The sequence below is a fragment of the Choloepus didactylus genome, chromosome 5 (assembly GCF_015220235.1).
Source record: "Choloepus didactylus isolate mChoDid1 chromosome 5, mChoDid1.pri, whole genome shotgun sequence".
NCBI lineage: Eukaryota > Metazoa > Chordata > Mammalia > Pilosa > Megalonychidae > Choloepus > Choloepus didactylus.
The window spans coordinates 128,248,128-128,269,427 of record NC_051311.1 but is presented as its reverse complement, the minus strand read 5'-3'; the positions used below and the strand labels follow the sequence as shown (position 1 = coordinate 128,269,427).

General features: G+C 39.0%; 1 protein-coding gene across 14 annotated transcripts in view; it reads right to left on the bottom strand.

The window, feature by feature from the left end:
• HDAC9 (histone deacetylase 9) overlaps nt 1–21,300 on the bottom strand; it is a 996,855-nt gene that overhangs the window by 229,747 nt on the left and 745,808 nt on the right. For all 14 annotated transcript variants that reach the window (XM_037836859.1, XM_037836851.1, XM_037836858.1 and 11 more), the window contains one exon: nt 11,720–11,827. In XM_037836859.1, coding sequence (XP_037692787.1) covers nt 11,720–11,827 — 108 coding nt within the window. The remainder of the gene's footprint in view (nt 1–11,719; nt 11,828–21,300) is intronic.

The following is a 21,300-nucleotide window of genomic DNA, read 5'->3' as shown; positions in this document are numbered from 1 at the left end:
AAGATCTTGAGTTAGGGTGGTTATCCTGGATTATCCAGGTGGGCTCAGCCTCATTATGTGAGATGCAATGATGGGAGGCCAGAAAGATGACGGCATAAGAAGGATTTCACGCCTCTCACTGGCTGTGAGATGTTAGGAGCTATATACAGAGACTGGAAAGAGGTCACTGGAAGCAAAGGGCAGTCCCCAGATGACAAGAAAATGGAGACTTCAGTCCTACAACCATCTGGAAATAAACTCTGCCAACACATGAATGAGCAAGGAAGTGGATTATTCCTTAGAGCCTCCAGAAATGAATTCAGCCCTGCTTAAACCCTGATTTTAGCCAGATGAGTCCTGCACATGACTTCTGACCTACAGAACTATAAAATGGCAAACTTATCTTGTTTTAAACTACTGATTGTGTGGTAATTCATTATAGCAGCAACAGAAAATGAATACACTGGTATACTGAAATAGCTGAATGAGAAATGGTATAAAAAGGAAATAGCATTATTTTTCTCCACTAACCTTTAGTCTTTTTCTAATATATTCCACAGCTTTTCAAATTCACTTCCAGCTATAAGAATACTCTCATCTCTAGATATCAAAATATCAGATCAGTCTAATTAAAAACTAATCTCACATGAAATTTAAAGCTTGCCCCAATCCCCTACCTGGCCCACAAAGTCAGAGACCAACAGTGGGCAAATGTGGTGTATATATCTATGTGTGTTGGGGGGCAGGGGATACCTAAGAATCTTGCTCCACGTTCTTCATCCCTAGGTTTTTAAAGCTTCACTTCTAGAGAGTGGGAAGAAGAAAAAGGAAAAATACTGACAGAAATGCAGCCTGAAGATCTCTCTGGGTTCTTGAAATGCCCTCTGTCATTAGCAGGCTCCAAATGTTGCCCCTCTTTCAATGAGAGAGTTGATGGGTTCCTTGGACACTGTCAGCAACTCCAGGTTGCAATGTTCCCTGATGTGGGTAATGTACTTGTCTGACATTAAAAGTCCTCATCACCTATTTCTCATATGCCAGCATTATTCTACTGGGTCCTCTAACTCTGGAAGGTGGCCCTCTTTGGTGAGATCCTTTCACAAGGATTCAAATATGGCTTCTATACAAAATGTCCCATTGGCCCATAGGGTAAAAAAAATCCTTGCCTGACCAACAGTGGCAGTGCAGCTGGTCTAGCTGCTCACCTCTCTCTCTTCAACCTGCCACATGAGCAGTTTCAGCCAGCTCTCTACTTCATACTCCTCCAGTTGAAAAACTTGTGTTTTCCTCTATCTTTACACAAGCTCCTCACTCCTGACACGTCAGGTCCTCTAACAAACTCTTTCATACTTCACTGTGGTTATAGAAGAGTGAACCAACAAATTTCTGTAGTTCAACATACATCAAGCTAAGGACTGAACACTCACTCCTCCATTTTGCAGATGTGAGGGCTTTTCTGGAACTCTTCTCCCCTCTCTTATATATTTGGGGTTAGGTGTGGGGGAAACAGGAATAAAACAGCAGAATAGCCAAAACACCAAAATTCCCTTTAAAGAATCCTTCATCAATCAAATCTCTATTATCTAGTCTTCTGCTTTATGAACTGGATTAGGTAAGGGAGTTTGATAATTGAAGGTCTATTTGTTCATATTTTAATGAATTAATTGAAGAGGTGTCTAGCATAGATAATTAACACTCATTGTCCTCAGCTTGGGAAACTGGTCAAATTTGGGTCAACAAAAGTATTCCATTCCATACCATATTTATTCTACCATTTTAGGATGGTACAAATAGTATTTTGGGTAAGTCCAAATTGTTGGCAAAATATATTTTAAATGGCAATTAAGGTTACCTTATCCATAATCAGTAGTTAAATAAAGCAGTTCCTATCTTAATTTCCTAAGTTATTAGAAACAGACCCAGAGTCTTTAATGCTGTTTACATATTCAAAATGTGTAGGCTTCAATATGCAAGTGGGGTTGCTTGTGTGTGACTGTGTGTTTGCGTGTGCCTAGGTGTGTGCGTCCTGTAGTATTTGAAATTTAACCAACTAACATCATTTCCTGCTACTCTCTCCCCAGAACACTCGGGACTTCTTTCAGTTCCTTAACATTTCAAGGCTCTCTGTCCTCATTTATTAATTTATTATGACTATACAGCCCATTTTCCTCAGCCCACCCATGGATGGAGTCTAGGGCAAAGAAAGCCTTTCACCACTCTGCCAGGCCCTGGAGCTCCCCGAGAGCAAAGTGTGGCACAGACTGACCAGCTCACACTGGGGCACGGCTCTAGCTACACAAGTATGTGCGCTGGCAGAGCACAGCATTCATCAAGCTGTCTGACTCCACCTCAACTTCTGAAAGTGTGCGGGTGCTCTTGGGATAGAGGAGAAGCTGAACAGGCACATGCCAGGACTTGAGGGCCCGGAAATACTCCAAGTCCTGCTTGAAGGGCACGCACCAGCCCTCCTGGTCAAGCATCAGTAGCAAAACAATAGGAGAATTTATCCTATCAAGGCCTATTATTAAGTTAAGGTATGAGTAGTAAGTGGTAGTGCTCAGAGATAGACAAATAAATAAAATAGAGCTCCCAGACACAGACTGACCATGATTATAAGGAAACTGTTTATGTGACAGATATGCCATTGCAGAACTGTGGGTAAATGAAAGCATTATTAGGAAATGGTGCTGAAACACTGACCACCCATATTGAGAAGAAAAAGGAGGAAGTGGAGAGATTGTACTCTTATTTCATAATATACACAAAAAAATCATTTCAGATGAATTCCCAACTTAACTGCAAAAACAAAACTCCTTGAAGAAAGAAAATATAGGAGAATATTTTTATGATCTCAAGTTTGGAAAGTATATCTTAAACAAGATACAAAGCAATAAAAATGAAGGAAAATTAAGAACTTAACCTTATTGGAATGCATAATTTAAAAGATTTCAAAATATAAGCAACAACCTGGAAGAAGAGATTTGCTAACCTTATGACAGAGTATCAGCATCCAAAATATATAAAGAACTCATAAAATTAATAAGAAAACAAAAAATTCAATATAAAATTGAGCAAATGACATAAAAAGGCATTTCACATTAAAAGAAACATGAACAGAAAATAATGCACAATCTCATTAGTAGTCTGGGAAGTACAAATTAAAATCACTAGATTGGCACAGGTTTAAAAATCTGACAGTGCCATGTATAGACAAGCCTGCAGAACACTGGTAATTCTCATGTGCTACAGGTGAGGGATCAAATCAGTGCAATGACTCTGGTACTTGTTTTCTCTATGTCTTATACCTTTTTTTGTTCCTCTAATCCCCCATTATTGCCTTCTTTTGAGTTAAATATTCTCCAGTGTATCATTTTAATTTGCTTGCCATTTCTTTTAATATTTTTAGAGTTATTTTCTAAGTGTTTGCCCTGGGGATTAAAATTAGCATTTTAACATTTAAAAATCTGGTTCAGATTAACACCAATTTAACTTCAATAGTCTACAGAAATTTTACTTTGCTCTTATATAACTCCATTCCCAAAGCCCTCCTTTGTGGTGTTACTGTCACACAAATTTCCTCTTTACACACTTTGTGCCATCACACAGATTTATAATTATTGCATTATGCAGTAGTTTTTTAAATCAGAGAGAAGAAAAAGAGTTATAAGCAAAAATATATTTAAACTATTATTTTTACTCACCTATGTAGTTACTCTTACTGGTGGTCCTTATTTCTCTGTGTGGATTCGAGTTATTGTATAGTGTCCTTCATTTCAGCCTGAAGGACCCCTGTTGATATTTTGCAGGGCAGTTTTGCTAGTAATAAATTCCCTCATTTTTGTTTATATTGAGATACTTAATTTCTCCTTAAGTTGTGAAGGTAAGTTTTATTAGATATAGAACTCTTGAGTGGCACCATTTTTCTTACTGTACTTTGAATATGTCATCCAGTGTCTTGCTACCATCGTTTCTGATGAGAAATCATCTGTTAATCTTATTGTAGATGGAGTCCCTTCTCTCTTGCTGCTTCAAGATCCTTTCTTAGTCTTTGGCTTTCAACATTATTATATGTCTAGGTGTGAATCTCTTTGAGTTTATCCTATGTTGAGTTTGTTGAGTTTCTTAATATGTAGATTAATGTTTTTCATCAAATTTCAGAAATTTCAGCTATTATTTCTTCAAATAGTCTTTCTGCTCATTTCTCTCTCATCTTGTGGACTCTAATTATGCATATACTGGCACACTATAATGGTCCCTCAGGTCTCCTACGCTATGTGAGTATTTACTTATCCCCTTTTCTTTATGTTCCTCAGAATGGATAATCTAAATTGACTTGTCTTCAAGTCAGCTGGCTCTGCTGCCTATTCATGTATGCTATTGAGTTACTCTAGTCAATTTTTCATTTTAGCTATTGTACTTTTCAACTCCAAAATTTCTAATTTGTCCTTTTTTATAGTTTGTTTTTTATTGATATTCTCTTTTTGTTGAGGCACCATATTCTCCTTAAGTACTTTAGACATGATTTCCTATATTTCTCTGAACGTATTTACAATATCTGACTGAAAGTCTTTGTCTAGTAAGCCCAACATCTGTGCTTCTTCAGGCACAGTTTCTGTTGACTGCTTGTTTCCCTGTGCACGGGCCATAATTTCTTGTTTCTTTGTGTATCTCATAATTTTGTTGAAAACAGGACATTTTAAATATTATAATATGGCAACTCTGGAAATCAGATCCCCACTCCTCCCAAGGCTTTGTTGTTGTTGCTGTTTATTGTTGTTTTTTTGTTTGTTTACTGACTTTTCTGAACTAATTCTGAAATCTCGTATTCTTTGTTGCCTGTGGGTACTGAGGATTTTGCTTGGTTAACTTAATGCTTGTGTAATGATTAGACAGAGATTTCATTAAATACCTAGAACCAACAATTCTTCCAGACTTTGTTGAAGGTCTCTGTGTATGTGTGTTTGTGTACACTGTCAATATTCAGCCAGGCAGCTGGCACTTCATTGTGGCCTCCACTTGCTGTTTGAGGAGAGTGTCAATATCAGTCTGAGATGAGAGTTTAGGGTCTTCTCAATTATTTCCTGAGCATGCATGCTGTCCTACATATATGCACAGTCCTACTATGCATGTGGATTTCTAGATTCCCAGGAATATGCCTGACTTTTTCAAAGCCTCCATGGACATCTCATTGCCCATATTTCTTTTGAGGCATTTCAGTAGCTTATTGTTTGCCATACTGTTAGCCACTGCCCCAGGCAGCCATGAAGTTAATATCAATTGCCTGTAATTGTTTTCATCAAATGCTCCCAGTAGAGCCTGAGGGTGTGGGGGCTTTTCACGCCAGGTGAACTCCAACTTAGGATAAATAAAACTAGCATTGCAAAGTGGGATTTTGCAGGAAAGTTTCAGGCAAGCCAAATAATGACAATTCTCTGGAAATGACACTGTGAAGGAGATCCATCCCTGTTCCACTCCTTCTGAAGGCTATCAAGTTACTGGTTTCTCACTAAGAATGCAGGCTGATATATTTCAAGGCTACTACAGAACTTTGAGAGGGGGCATGGTAACAGGGCTAGTTAAAACAAGAAACCTTGCTGTTCTTACCAAGATTACACTGCTTTTCTTGAGAAAATGCTCCAGTTGCAAGTCTTTGGCTAATTTTCAGGGTTCTGAAAAAGTTGATTCTGATAATTTTTGCTAATTCCATCATTGCTTTTTTGGAGGAAATAATTTTTGAAAGTCCCCACTCTGCCATTTTTGCTGATGTCACAATAGCACAATGACTTTAGATATCTACCTTTCATTACCCGCTGAAAATTAAGATGTGCATAGCTATGAGCCTGTCATTTTATTCACAGTCATGCCATAATGTTATAGCAAGCGTGTTCAAGAGTGTTCACAACAGCATTGTTCAAAACAGAAAAAAACTAGTGACAACAAAAATGTCTGATAGAAGAATGAATAAACAGATTATAGCATACAAAGCAATACTTTACAGCAATGAAAATGAATGAATCACAGCTATATTTATATCTATGTCATCTATATCTATATGGATAAATCCACATAACATAATTTTAAGGGAGAAAAAGAAAGCTGCAGAAGAATATATTCAATAAGATTCCATTTTTATAAAGATCAAAAACATATGTTTAAAACTATTAAAGAAAGGAAAAGAAATGTTAAGAAAAATACAATAGATTAAAGGTTATTGTTCTGGTTTGCTAAAGCTGCCATTATACAACACACAAGAAATGGATTGGCTTCTACAAAGGGGATTTATTACATTACAAAATTACAGTTCTAAAGCCATGAAAGTATCCAAACTAAGGTATCAACAAGAGGATACCTTCACTGAAGAAATACTGATTGCATCTGGAACACCTCTGTCAGGCATGTGGGGCTGGCGTTGGCTGGTCCTTTGCTCCCGGGTTCTGGTTTCAAAATGGCTTTCTCCAAAATGTCTCTGGGCTTCTGTCTCTCTTAGCATCTCCTTCTCAGGTCCTGTGCATCCTTGCTTGTTCTCCCAGGGAGTTTCTCTCTAAGCATCTGGGGGCCTCTCTTAGCTTCTCCAGTGCAAACTCTGGGCTTCATCTCTTAGCTTACCATCTCCAAACATCTTTCTGTCTGCATCTCCAAGCATCGTTCTCAGCTTCACTGAGTTTCTGTTTCTGTGAGCTCTCTTAAGGACTCCAGTAAACTAATCAAGACCCACCCTGAGTAGGTGGGGCCATGCTTCCATGGAAATAATCTAATCAAAAGGTCTCACCCACAGTTGGGTGGGTCACATCTCCATGGAAACAACCTAATCAAAAGATCCCACCCATAATGTCTGCATCCACAAGACTGGATTGAAAGAACATGGCTTTTGCGGAAACAATAGATTCAAACCAACACAGTTACCCTTGGGCCAGAAATATTGGAATGAGATAAGAACAGGGAAAAGTGAACAAAGTTCTACTTCTTATGATGGACAGAGGGTTCATGGGAATTATTTTATTTTATGCTTTGGAAATCATGATATAATTTCTAGTCTTTTTGCATGCATCAAATGTTTTATAATAAAAAAGAGGGTATAGATAATTTGAAGTAGATGGATTCTATCCTTCATATATATATAACTTGTGCTTTCTCTACAAGCAAGTCTTAATAGAGTGATTAAAAGAGAACATAGAATTATGATTTTTATAGGCTTTGACATTTATTAATATGTGTGTAGGATCTTAAGAAGATGCCTGACGTCTGTGAGTCACCATCTTATTGGTGGTACTGCTTCAAGGGGCTATTGTGGGAATAATGGCAAGTTATATGCAAACTGCCCAGTTGATAGGAGGTGTTCAATGAATAGCAAGTATTATTAGCAACATGACATCATAATATCCAACTTAAACACAGTAACCCATTCATCATCCAAATACTGAGGGCTTTTTTTAAAAAAAAAAATACAGACAGCTAACAGCATCTTTTTTTTTATAAAGACATTGTAGCATTATCAAAATAGCATCAAAGTAAATTTTTATAGTAAATTCGATAAGTATGGAATCATTTTAAAATGTGTAAGTTGAAGAAAAAGCCAACTTTTTAGAGATACTCTTATATTCTTAACATATTTTGTAAAATGTCCTCAACAGAAATAAAACCACTTTGTGATCATTACTCTTCCATCTATGGTTTCCAATACACAAAACTATATAGCATTTTCAGAGTATTTGTGCTCTTTTGTATTAGAATCTGAGAAACAGCCAATTTAGGCATATGTATATTCACGTTATATCTACTGACATGGGCATTTTTTTTATATCTTGTTAAAAACCTGGGTAGCTTTAAAATTTCCATAATTTCCAGTGAACTCTACTGAGTATGTCCATTCTTGTCAAAAATACAATGATGGATTGCTGTAGTTTGCTGTACACTAAGCATCAACATGACACCCACCCCCCGTGCCAGGTTCATTCTCCTAATTTCTCCATCTCATTTAAGTAATGCCAGGTGAGTCAAGGCCAGAGCCTGTCAAGAGATAGGGGGTTGGTCATGGTCAAGTTCAGTGTCAAGCAAAGGTTCCCGGTTTTCAAATTTTGTTTATGGCAGTTTCCTTTTTTTTTTGCTCACATTTCTAACCTTCTAGGTCCCCACCCTCTATGAATTGAGTGTCCTCCCTCCAGCATCTCCCATCTCTCAGTTTAGTGCTCCATCCAGTTCTACCCTATTTGAAATTTAGCTCTTAATTCCTCTCTGCCATCATGCAGTCTTATAAATGGCAACATCATAATATGCAAAAAATTATTTCACTATTAAAAAATTAATTAACTGGGAGAATGGATTATATCATGCGAGAACTGAGTGTAGATACAGAAAACAAACAAATGAAATAGTAAAGTTTTCTCTTTCTACATATTTTATCAGAGAATTATTTACCAATGTCCTATAATTAGCATCCCCATTTTCTTCATGGAGATCTAGATGAGGTGAATCCACAGGTCATAAGTAACAATGACCTTGGCTAGCACATGCACCAACCTCATCATGTGGAGTCTGGGACAACGGGATAGAGTGACACTATTTTTGGTCGGTCAAGGGTCTTGAAATGTGGCTCTGAATCACCTGTGACAGCTAGCCCTGCTACGTGGCATCCATGGAGGTCTGTCCAAATTATTAGCCACCAAGTGCTTCAATCTCTTAACCTGTTAGCACTGTTGCATCTGTATGGTGCTTTCTGTCTTGGACTTTCCTTTTGGCTTAACAAACAGAAAGGTAAACCAGATGAAAAATCTGGAATATTTGCCAAAGTAAGTTTAAATTAGTTTTGGAATATCTACTATTTGAGATGACATAGTGTATACGGTTGAGAATCAGATTCATTTTTCTTTTGTGCAATAGCTCAGAATGTCAAAGCCAAGGACAATGTTCAACAACACTGATTCTGCCTTGATGATTCTGCGGAACAGGAAACTGAAGCCCAGAGAAGTTAAGTGATTTGCTGCAAATGATACCGTATTTAAATGGCTGAAGCAGGACACAGGTTTCTTGATTCTTAGGTCAGATCTTTTCCTCTTATGTTTTCTTGTCTTTTTAAACCATACCTGCTGATTCTTCAACTGGCAAGGAGAAGGGGGAAGTATTTGTATGAATTCTTGTTCTTAACATAAATAACCAATGTTAGTTCAGCTGGTAGTCAGCATGTCCATACCTCATGTTGTTGATTATTATTTTTCTTTTGAAATTGGCTATTTAAAATGGTTACCTCCTAAAAAATGGAATTAGGTTGGTTTTTTTTTTTTGGAAGTCTCTTCATGCATATATTTGGCAATTCACACACATTAAAGCTAACGATGATTATTTTGATGAGATCAATTACTATGTAAGTATTCTATTTGAGGTTTCTGAATTACTGATTCAACTTCTACAGATTTCAAACAATTAGAAATTGTGATGCTAACATAATGCTTTTCATTGTTATCAAGTGGGGCTATGCCAGAAGAAGATTTTTTAAATTATGATATCATGGCCTGGTTGTTGTATTTTGCTTGAATACTTTTGAAAATAAGACCCTCAAAAATTCTCCCTTTAAAATGATAATTTCTTCCAGTATTACAAGTGACATCATGGAAACAGAAAGAGGTTTTCCTAAAGCACTACTGGGAGACAGCCAAAATCTCAATTTAAGGCTGATTCTTTTCCACTTTAGTATCAATTGCTTACTACCAAGGATAGAGTGAATAGTAAAAACCACATCAAAGGCCCTATAAATCCCAAGATAAACAATGAATATGTATAAATATGTAAGACTATATATACATATATATATCACATCTATTTTTTTTTTAAATTAAATTCAGTTTTATTGAAATACATTCACACACCATACAATCATCCATGGTATACAATCAATTGTCCACAGTATGATAACATAGTTATGCGTTCATCACCACAATCTATCTCTGAACATTTTCCTTACATCAGAAAGAACCAGAACAAGAATAAAAAATAAAAGTGAAAAAAGAACACCCAAATCATCCCCCCATCCCACCCCATTTGTCCTTTAGTTTTTATCCCCATTTTTCTACTCATCCATACACTAGATAAAGGGGGTGTGATCCACAAGGTCTTCACAATCACACTGTCACCCGTTGTAATCTACATTATTAGATAATTGTCTTCAGGAGTCCAGACTGCTGGGTTGGAGTTTGGTAGTTTCAGGTATTTACTTCTAGCTATTCCAATACATTAAAACCTAAGAGGTGTTATCTATATAGTGCATAAGAATGTCCACCAGAGTGACCTCTCGACTCCATTTGAAATCTCTCAGCCACTGAAACTATTTCGTCTCATTTTGCATCCCCCTTTTGGTCAAGAAGATACTCTCAGTCCCACAATGCCGGGTCCACATTCATCCCCAGGAGTCATATTCTGCATTGCCAGGGAGATTTACACCCCTGGGAGTCAAGTCCCACGTAGAAGGGAGGGCAGCGAGTTCACCTGTCGAGATGGCTCAGTTAGAGAGAGAGAGGGCCACATCTGAGCAACAAAGAGGTACTCAGGGGGAGACTCTTAGGCACTATTACATGCAAGTTTAGACTCTCCTCTGCAGTAATGAGCTTCATAAGGGCAAGTCCCATGCTCGAGGGCTCAGCACATCAAACCGCCAGTCCCAATGTTTATCACATCTATTTTTTAAATACTGCCCACTTTATCAAAAGTGAAACATCTGTAGACTCTGACTTCTTAAAGAGTTAGAGCAAAGGTTTCTTGGGCAGACAAATGCATTGTAGAGTGGACATTCCTACCTGCATACTTAATCACAAGTAGAACAGTCAGGGTAGTTGAATAAAAATTCATTAGACATAAAGAAAAAAAAAACCCAATTAGATTTTATTTTAGATTAGCAAAAATCACAGTGCATATATTGTTGGTCATAATATATTTCCTTTAAGTCCCACAATTGCTAGAAATTCCAAATCAATCACCGCTCAGATTGTGTTTTGAAGTGTGTGAACCAGGGCATTAAAAAGCTGTGTTAGCACCAACAAAGTTTATTAGGGTAACTGCATTCAAGTCGCATATGGCATACCTTTAAATAGCACCGTTAAAATACCAAATAAAATGTCAATGTCTGTCAGGTCTCTGACTTTAATAAATTGTTTAGACTGGGAAATGCTGAGGTTTGTACATTGTTCTTTTCATATGATGGAGAAAAGAAGAGACTATAAAAAGAAAAGAACAATAAAGCATAGTTCATTCTTGAAGTTCTTTCATGGAAAAACATACTCTGGATCATTACCTTCGTAATCAACAATTTCCTTCTTCCTTCCAATCTTTCCCTTCTGGTATTTACCTTTCTCCCCCAACCCTCCTCTCTCTGGGTGGTATTCTAAGCTTATACACACTACTCAGTAATCATATTTTTTACATTGCTTCAAAAGAGAATCCCAGGACGGCATGACAGATACATATATACTAAGGGTAATTTTAACCTGAGCCATAGCTTTACTCAGCGTCTCTGTGCTTTTAAAAACACACCAGAGTACCCTGACCACACAGTTTTCCAAGGAGAAGAAGCAGGATCAGCTACCATCCTGTACAGAAGAGTCAGTATCACACCTCAGTGGCTATCTCCCTAACCTCTCCCCTCCACCCCTTTCCTTTTATTACCACACTGCACTCCCCACAATTCCCAAACAACAACATCTCTGTTTCAGCTTCTTTTCTGGATTTCCCACACTTAATGCAACCCAGACCTCACCTTCAGCTCTCCTGAGGCCACTTTGGAAGCCAGCTCGATGACACAGCCAACAGCCATGCGTGCAGCACCGGACGAGTGCAGCTCATTCCAAATGGTGTCACTGTCCACCTGAGCAAACAGTCAGCAGAGCCCGAAGAAAGAGAAAGGGAGAAAGAGAAGGAGAGGAAGAGGTGAAGGGGGAGGGAGGAGGAAAGGGGAAAGGGAAGGGAGAGAGAAAGCAAATCTGTGAGGGAGGGCTGGCAGAGTAACAGCCTATGTACAATAACATTAGTCTTCCGTCTTGGCCAGCTGAAAGGCCTTCTGGACATGTCTTTGCTTACACTTTTTCTCCACACTGACTTCTCCAATGGAAATACATTCCTGACATGCCTCACTGCCATTCCCTGTTTAGATTTCTCATTACAAACAGCATTACATAGGCCAGATCTGGCTTAGTTGCAGACCTGCTAGAAACCAGGCCCCAGTAGTAGATAGAGTAAAAGCTAAGAGCACTTAGCTATACATAAAAATTGGATTTTCAAGTGTTCCAGGGGAAAATTCAAATACCTTTCTGGCTGCAGGTTTACAGAGAGCCAAAGACAATTATTAAGCAGGTAGCAGTAGCAGTCAGTGAGTAGGAAATAGCAACCACAGTACAGGCTCTCCAACTAAATGGAAGGAGTGCGCGGTCTTCTCTTAAAGCACTAACAACATTAAATTCCAAGGACCAATTTGATTTTCAGAATGGAAAGTTAAAACTGCTAATATTTAGTGTAGGTTGGCAGCTAGTCTCAGTTTAATACCAGTATGAATAAAACTGGATAGGTCAGTAAAACATATACTTCCTTCTGTATTAGAGAAGGTTATTATCAAAATAAAGCATGCACCAATATTCTTGAAAATCTCCTTCTATAAAATGCTGTTTACTCTTTTTCATGTATGCATGCAATAAGAGAAATTTCATAATAAGAACACGAAAAACGAAAAGGTGATTTACATTGATCATTTAGGTTACATATTTTTATATGCAAAATATTTCATAATATAAAAATAATGGTATCAGATGGTAGAATTCTAAATTTTAGGACACATAAGTTACACAGAGCATTAGGAAATTTGAAAACAAGTTCATCACTGTGCAAATATCAAGACTTTCCAAATGGGCCAATGGGAGAAAATCCCATGCAAAATAAAGATTAAAAAAAAGATAATGAATTGCAAGGGGCCTAAACTAACAAGGAACAAACACAACAAACAGCAATAACACATATTCATAATATACTAAAGAGTTAACTAAGCACTTTCATGTGCCTTTTCTCATGAGATCCTTGCCAACTTAAATCCAAAAACAGTAAGTAAACAAAGAACAATAAATAAACAGAAAATTAAGATCCTTTCAACAACAGTATAGTGGTAAAGAGAGAAGGTTCTGGATTCAAACTTCTGGAGGTGAAATTGTGGCTCTTCCACAAAAACCTGGGTTACCTTTGGCAATTTGTTTAAGTTCTCTGTGCCTTCCTATACCAGCTGCATATGATTTTGGTGAGGATTCAACGAGTGATAACCAAAGGTTAGCTACTTCTATTTTGGCTACTGTTACACCCATTTTGTAATGCCTGGCACATAGCAGAAGTCCTGAGTGCTTAATAAATGAGGACATGGGGGCTTAGAGAGGTTGCTCAGCTTGTCTGAGGACTGTCATATAGGCCTTCTGACCTTGGCAGCAAATGTCTTTCTACCACACTACTGAAGTAACCCTTGCTTTCTAAGAACATTCAGCCTGTGTCATAGTCAACACAATCAGCTAAAAAGTGAAGGAATCAGTCAAATGGATACTGGGACCTAAGCATTTGCCCTCTAGCTTTCAACCAGTTGTCACACCATTGCAGAGCTACAGGTGCCCTGCAAAAGTCCATAATATGTGTACTGTGTTTATAACGATAAAGGCCATATTTTGTGGATACAAACTTACTAAATTGGGAATTATATTTAATTCTGAATTATGAACAGTTATATCCCACAAGCTTGTGTGTAAGTCAATTACCAAGCATATTTCCCTAAGATATTGTTTTACAAATGCTGTTTCAGGGTCAAATTAGATACCGAAAGCTACTCATATTTATTTGTCTTGTAGTCTAATAAGCTTCAACTTAGATAAAACAGGTTACATGGCCTGTGGACTCTGCTATAATCCCTGAAGAAGAACCCCTCTCCTCATATCCACTTCCTGCCATTTCTTAATGGAAGGATTTCTTTTCCTCTATTTCCCTCTTACTGATTGAAGAACTTTTACAAAAACCCTTCCCCTATTTTTGTAATAGCATCAGGAGTGTCACCTTCCTATCAAGGCTCTGATTTCAACTGCTAAAGAATTTCTTGACAATAGAAGGAAACTCTGGCTAAGAGAGGATGATTAGAACCATCAATTAATCATAGTTTCTCTCATGGAATAGAATACCATGGGGCTAGAAGGGAAGGCTAAATAGCAAAAAAGCATCTGACTTAAATAGAGATGGGTAAGTGAGATTAAAGGGCTGAGGTCACAGTGCAATAATGGTGGAAGCAGAAATTGGAAGGATTAAGAATTGTATGAAGACAGGTGCTCTAGCATTTGGAAGTTGAGGGACCATATATTAGGAAATGGCAGAGAGTTAGCATTAGATACGGGAAATAATGTAAGAAGGAAGAGATGGGGCCAGGAAAAGGGGAAATAAATGGCAGTGGAGAAGGAAGCAGTCCTGCCAACCACACTGGCTGGTTACTAAAACACTAAAAAAGTTGTGAAGCATGTATGGCAAATTCTTAAAACCAGATCTATTCTATTTTGAAAGAAATATATTGACGTGCTTTTGTCATTTTTCTTTCCATGCACATGAAGTTCTCCTTGGTTTGTCTAATTCTTCCCTTTGCCAGCTGTGTACATGTGTTAGGGGCAGTATTTAATGAACCAAAAGGGAGATTAGAGTTGTCATAGAAGAAATATAAAATTTAAGCTGTTGACATCTAAAATAGGATTTTGTATCCATAGGTATAACAATCCAGATTTTGCAATGAGAGAAGATTTTTTTCCCAAATTACTTTTACATATAAAGTCAAGCCCGGGGGACTCAGATCATAGTCCCATGTTAGTGATGGCATCAGGGAAAGCTATCACTGCTTCTCCGAATGACAGTCCAAAGAAGAGACTCTTTCCATCTGTGATAGCCAGGTATGGGGCTTGCTGATACAGGCAACAGACAGGATATGATGTACAGGAAGAAAAAATCAAAAGCCACTGTTCTAGTTCGCTAATGCTGTCGGAATGCAAAACACCACAGATGGATTGGCTTTTATGAAAGGGGGTGTTACACAGTTACAGTCTTAAGGCCATAAAGTGTCCAAGGTAACATATCAGCAATTGGGTACCTTCACTGGAGGATGGTCAATGGTGTCTGGAAAATTTCTGTTAGCTAGGAAGGCAAGTGGCTGGCGTATGCTCCAAAGTTCTGGCTTCAAAATGGCTTTCTCCCAGGACATTTCTCTCTAGGCTGCAGTTCCTCAAAAATGTCACTCTTAGCTGCTCTTGGGGTATTTGCCCTCTCTTAGCTTCTCCAGAGCAAGAGTCTGCTTTCAACTGCCATCTTCAAATTGTCTCTCATCTGCAGCTACTCTCTCAGCTTCTGTGCATTCTTCAAAGTGTCCCTCTTGGCTGTAGCTCCTCTTCAAAATGTCACTCACAGCTGCACTGAGTTCCCTCTGCCAGTCAGCTCATTTATATGGCTCCACTGATCAAGGCCCACCCTGAATGGGTGGGGCCACGCCTCCATGGAAATATCTCATCAGAGTTATCACCTACAGTTGGGTGGGGCACATTTCCATGCAAACAACCTAATCCAAATGTTCCAACTTAATCCCCACTAATATGTCTGCCCCACAAGATTGCATCAAAGAATATGGCTTTTTCTGGAGGACATAATACATTCAAACCAGCACAGCCACACTTTCTTGTCCTGAGAAATTGGAGAAGAAAGGCAGACCAAAGATGTGCAAAAGCAGGGGAAGGAGACAGTGATATGTGACAAATGCCCAAATAGAGGAAAAAAGTGTTAGGTAAGTTAAGAAACTGGTAAGAGGTCTTTGCTCCAATTCACACAAGGGACTTTTGTAGTCCAAATCCACACACACCTGTGGGCACTGCATAATAGTCTGTGGAGTAGTGGTAAGAGGTGAATGGCAGGTCAGACTGAAGCATTCTTAAGTTGCTCTTAGTTCCTGTGTGGTGTGAATGGAAACCTCAGTTTCCCACAATCCCCCAGTGGTGTGCTATGGGGCAAGCCTATGAAATGGATTAAGTATGGTTGGGGCCAAACGGAGTCCACAGCAGAGGCTCAGGGTGTCCTCCAGCACCAATGAGAGCCAAGTGAGGCTGCTTGAGCCTGGGAGCCCAGCCAAGCTCTAACTCACGGTGAAAGCAGAAATCAGGAGTTAATCAGCTGCCAACCTCAGCTTCAAATGTTGAGAAATCAGGAATAGCCAGGAGGACTGGAGAGGTTGCCACAGAAACTAAGTATCAGGAGGGCACCTCCACTCCACCTCCCCTGCCCCCTACTCCCTCAGATACCCCAATGCCACCTTAGAGAGGGATGGCTTGAGGGAGGATTCTGAGAGGCTGGACAATTACCTAAAGAGACTGAGTCCAATAATAAGATGATCTTTGAAATGACAGAATTTTAAAGTGGAAAAGCTTCTGTTCAAACTAGAAGAGACAGATTATCAGTTGTGGAAAAAAGATTAATGCAATTGGAAGAAAAAAAGAAATTACATATTCATCACACGTTTGAGTAAGGATGGGTAATTCCGTGCCCTAGTTTTAAGATCAGAAATTTACTCTACTGGGTCAACATGAAAAAATATAGCCAGGATCCTGGGAAGAAGTCCCAATGGTATGCTGCATATGTGGCAATCAGGTATAATTGTATTTTGGAATTAATGTGGCAATATCCAATTTACTAATCCCTTAGAATTCATCCCGAAATTTTACAAAGTCTTTGCTTATGTACTATTCTAAAAAATAGTATGTATGCAACTTTCAAATATCTCTGGCAATGTAACAAAAAATATACAATGTAACAGCACTACTAGTCTTTTGAGCTACCAGCTACCTGTCCACAAAGTCCTTGTTTTATTGCCATAATTAAAACTGATCAACCTTGAAATATTGTCCCAAAGGTTCAGCACATTTTATGAATATGTAGTAGGGTCGAGACTGAACACGTGCCCCAAACTGAGGATCAGAAATGTTTGGCCATATTGGTGAGGGTGGTGGTGGCGGTGGGGGGGGGGGGGTAGTCCACAAAAAAATTCAGTGTGAGAAGATGAGCAAACTTGGAGTGGCAGAATGGAAACATGCTTTAAGGCAGACAGTCATACAAGCTTGTCCCATAAGGAAGATTTAATCATTAGATGAGGGAGGCACAATTGTGAAGGCAGCACAGTGTGTATGACTGAGCTCCTTTGGCCCATGCTCCCAGGCACTCGTGTCTGTTTGGTAGGATAGAAATGGGTAGAGAGCTAGGGAAGGCTGTTAATAAAACCTGAAATAGACATTACATTTAAATCTCTGCAAAACACTGGGAATGAAGGAGTAACATTTTGGTATCAATTTGAAAAATTACAGCTGTAAAAGAGGGAGTGAGATGCATTCTCCTCTTCTTTATAGACCTCAAGTAATTCAGAGCAACTGGCAACATGAAGACCTGAGAACAGCAGTGTCCAGCAGGACAAACTAATAGAAAAAAAAGAAAAAAGAGAACAGGAGATGGGGTGGGGGAATACTGTAAGCCAGAAGCATATGGTAATTATTCATATTAGACATCATCTGGAGCCTCCTAAAATAATTAGGAAGGTTGCTCTCTCTATGGAGCATTGACAGAGAGTAAGGGCCAAAAAAAGCACTAGTTACACATCTATTTATAAAAAATTATTTATAAAAAACTTAGCCACATGATAATACTATCCACAGTGGAAAGAAGAAAACCATCTTTCTTATTGGTAGTGAAAGAAAATGAGAACTGTAAAATCAGATATTACTATAGGAACATAAGTAGTAGAAACAGGATGTCATTCACTCAAGAATGCAATTCAGATAATATAAAGAGAAACTTCTAGAAAATTAATAAAGACTTTTCAGGTTTTCAATTTTACTACATATTCTGCTACCCATGAAAGCCCTGTTCCTTGTTATTTAAAAGTAACAATGACAGTAATAATAATAGCTATCATTCTAACAAATATTGAATACTTATTAGGATCTGGCATTGTACAAAGATCTTCGCCTATGTAACTCATAATTCTTATAACATTCACATGGATGCTATTTTTAAGCAGTTTTATACATAAGATTCAGAGGTTATTTAGCTAGTAATTAGTGGAGTTGTGATGGGAACACAGAAAAAACATGAGCTCTTAACCCAAAATGATTTTTATGCTACTTAAATCAAATTCTAAAAAAGGAAAATAATAAAAACAATTTTTCAAAAAAAGATTCTAATCATATTTGTAGTATCTAAAGATTTTCCTAATTAAATCAGTTAGCCAAATGGATAAGACTGACTTGAATGTTTCCTCTTTAAAGGTATTGAACTTCTAGCTTACTATAACTGTTCATATATTTTTTTAAAATAAAAAGTTGAAAGTTTTACAAGACGGGCTTTTCCTGAGTGTTGTAATGGTTCGCCGTTATTCTAGAGCAGTGGTTTCAATGGGGGTGAGTTGCAGCCCCCCCACCCCCACCCAGGGAGGAGACATCTGACAATGTCCAAAGACATTTTTGGTTGTCACAACTAGGAGAGGGTGTGTTATTCTCCTAATGGGTAGAAACCAGGGATGCTACTGAACCTCCTACAATGCATAGGACAATCCTCCATAATATGAATTATCTAGCCCCAAATGTCAACAATGCCAAGGTTGAGAAATCCCACCCTGAAAACATTGAGAACCACAATCATAACTGTGCTGCTTTCTTCATACTGGCTGCTAGAAATCTCAAAGCCAAATTTGTGGTCACCCTCCAGAAAAACAGTTACTGCAGCATGCACTTTCAAATAGTAAATTCACTCCTGGTTTCACTGTATTTTTGTTTTTGACGAATTACCACACCTACTTTTAAAGGGACAAAAAATGTAGTTCACGTTTGTTTCTTTGTTACTGAAAGTTGCTTTAAATCCTTTATGGAATATGAAAGGAAAAAAGAAGAAAAGAGAAGAAGAAGCAAGCAGAAGCAAAAAGAGAAAGTAGAGAGAGAGAAGAGAAGGGTATGGAGAAGGAAACAGGCAGAAGGAACAGAGAGGGAAATGCTTTATATTTTTGTTCTTTATTTTTTATTAAAAAGTTGTGCTTTGGGGGTGGGGCAAGATGGCAGAGTGGTGAGATGTAGGTTTTAGTTACCCCTCCAGGGCAGCAGGTAGAAAGCCAGGAACTGCATGGACTGGACACCGCAGAACAATCTGACTTAGGGCATACTTCACATGACACTCACGAACACGTGGAACAGCTGAGATCAGCGAAATCTGTAAGTTTTTGCGGCCAGGGGACCAGTGCCCCTCCCTGCCAGGCTCAGTCCCATGGGAGGAGGGGCCGTCAGTGCTGGCAACCAGGAGGGAGAACTACAGTTGCAGCTCTACTGAAAACTCAGACTGCTGATCAAAAACTCCAAAAACAGACAGACTGAGACCAGACACCGGAGAATCTGGAGAGGAGATACGGCTAGGAAAAACAGCAAAAAAAAAAGCCCCAAAATAAAAATAGAGACTTTTTGGAGTTCTGGCGAACATAAAACAGACAAGGGTAGGGCTCAAACAGAATGAGACCCATATGCAAATCCAGAGGGCAAGGACCCTGGTCTGAAGAGCCCCTTTTCTCTGCTTTCTTGATTGTTCCTTAATGGCCCTAAACTCCTTGTCTCTCAGCATTTCAATAGCCCATTGGATCTGCAAGGAGGGCCCTTCTTTTTCTTTTCTTTTTATTTATTTATTTTTTTAATCTTTTTCTCTTTTTCTAAAACAATTACTCTAAGAAGCCCATTAAAGAAAGCCTCAAAGACTTGCAATTTGGACCCAGGCAAGAGCAGAGCTAAGAGAGCTCTGAGAGACAAAGCAATAAGTCTAGTGGCTGAGAAAATTCTCTGAACACCATCACTTACAAAGAAAGGGCAGGGGGGCATTTCCTTACAGCCATCTTCCTAGTGGACTGGGACCGCTCCTGCTGGATGCCAGGGCCACAGCCCTGAGCAGCCCCAAACAGCCCAGTGTGAGGGGAAGTGTTTCCAGCAACAGGGGTACACGCCACAATATCAGGCGTGGACAACAGCCTTTCATGCATCCCCAGCTAATTGTCCCAGAGCTGAGAAGGTAGAGCTGTGTGAAAAGGAGAAAATTAACACACCCCATTCAGCCATCCTTTCAGGAGGCGGGGAATGTCCCTACACAGCCCTGCAGCCCAGAACCTCCCTTGGGGGACGGCGCTCACCTGTAATGTAGCACGGTCTTCCCTCAGCAGAGGCCCTGGGAGGGCACGGCTTGGAAGAGGGACCCACTCGCAAGTCCAAAGGACCATACGCCAATACCAAGGACTTCGGGGTCAGCGGCAGAGACAAACTTTGGCAAGACTGAACTGAAGGATTGCACTATTGCAACTGCCTTAAATCTCCAGGAACACCTGGGAGATTTGATTATTAAAGCCGCCCTCCCTCCCTAACTGCTCAGACACATGCCCCACATTCAGGGTGGGCAGCACCAACTACACACGTAAACTTGGTGCACCAATTGGACCCCCACAAGACTCAGACCCCTACTCACCACAAAGACAAAGTTGGGGAGAACTGGCTTGAGGGGAATAGGTGGCTCACAGATGCCACCTGCTGTTTAGTTAGAGAAAATATACTCCACCAAGCTGTAGATCTGACAAATTAGAGATAAGTGTTTCAATCAGCCTACATATCCTAAAAGAACCCTATCAAGTTAAGCAAATGCCAAGAGGCCAAAAACAACAGAAAATTTTAAAGCATAGGAAAAAACCAGACGATATGGATAACCCAAACCCAAACACCCAAATCAAAGATCAGAGGAGATGCAGTACTTGAGGCAATTAATCAAAGAACTAAAGCCAAACAATGAGAGCATGGCACAGGATATAAAGGACATGAAGAAAACCCTAGAAGAGCATAAAGAAGAAATTGCAACAGTAAATAAAAAATAGATGATCTTATGGAAATAAAAGAAACTGTTGACCAAATCAAAAAGATTCTGGATACTCACAGTACAAGACTAGAGGAAGCTGAATAACAAATCAGCAACCTCGAGGATGACAGAATGGAAAATGAAATAACAAAAGAAAGAATGGGGGAAAAATAAAAAACCAAAATGGACCCCAGGGATATGATAGATACCATAAAACGTGCAAATATAAGACTCATTGGTGTTCCAGAAGGAGAAGAGAAGGGTAAAAGTCAGGAAGAGTATTCAAAGAAATTGCTGGGGAAAACTTACCAAACCTTCTAAACAACATAAATACACAAATCATAAATGCCCAGCAAACTGCAAATAAAACAAATCCAAATAAACCCA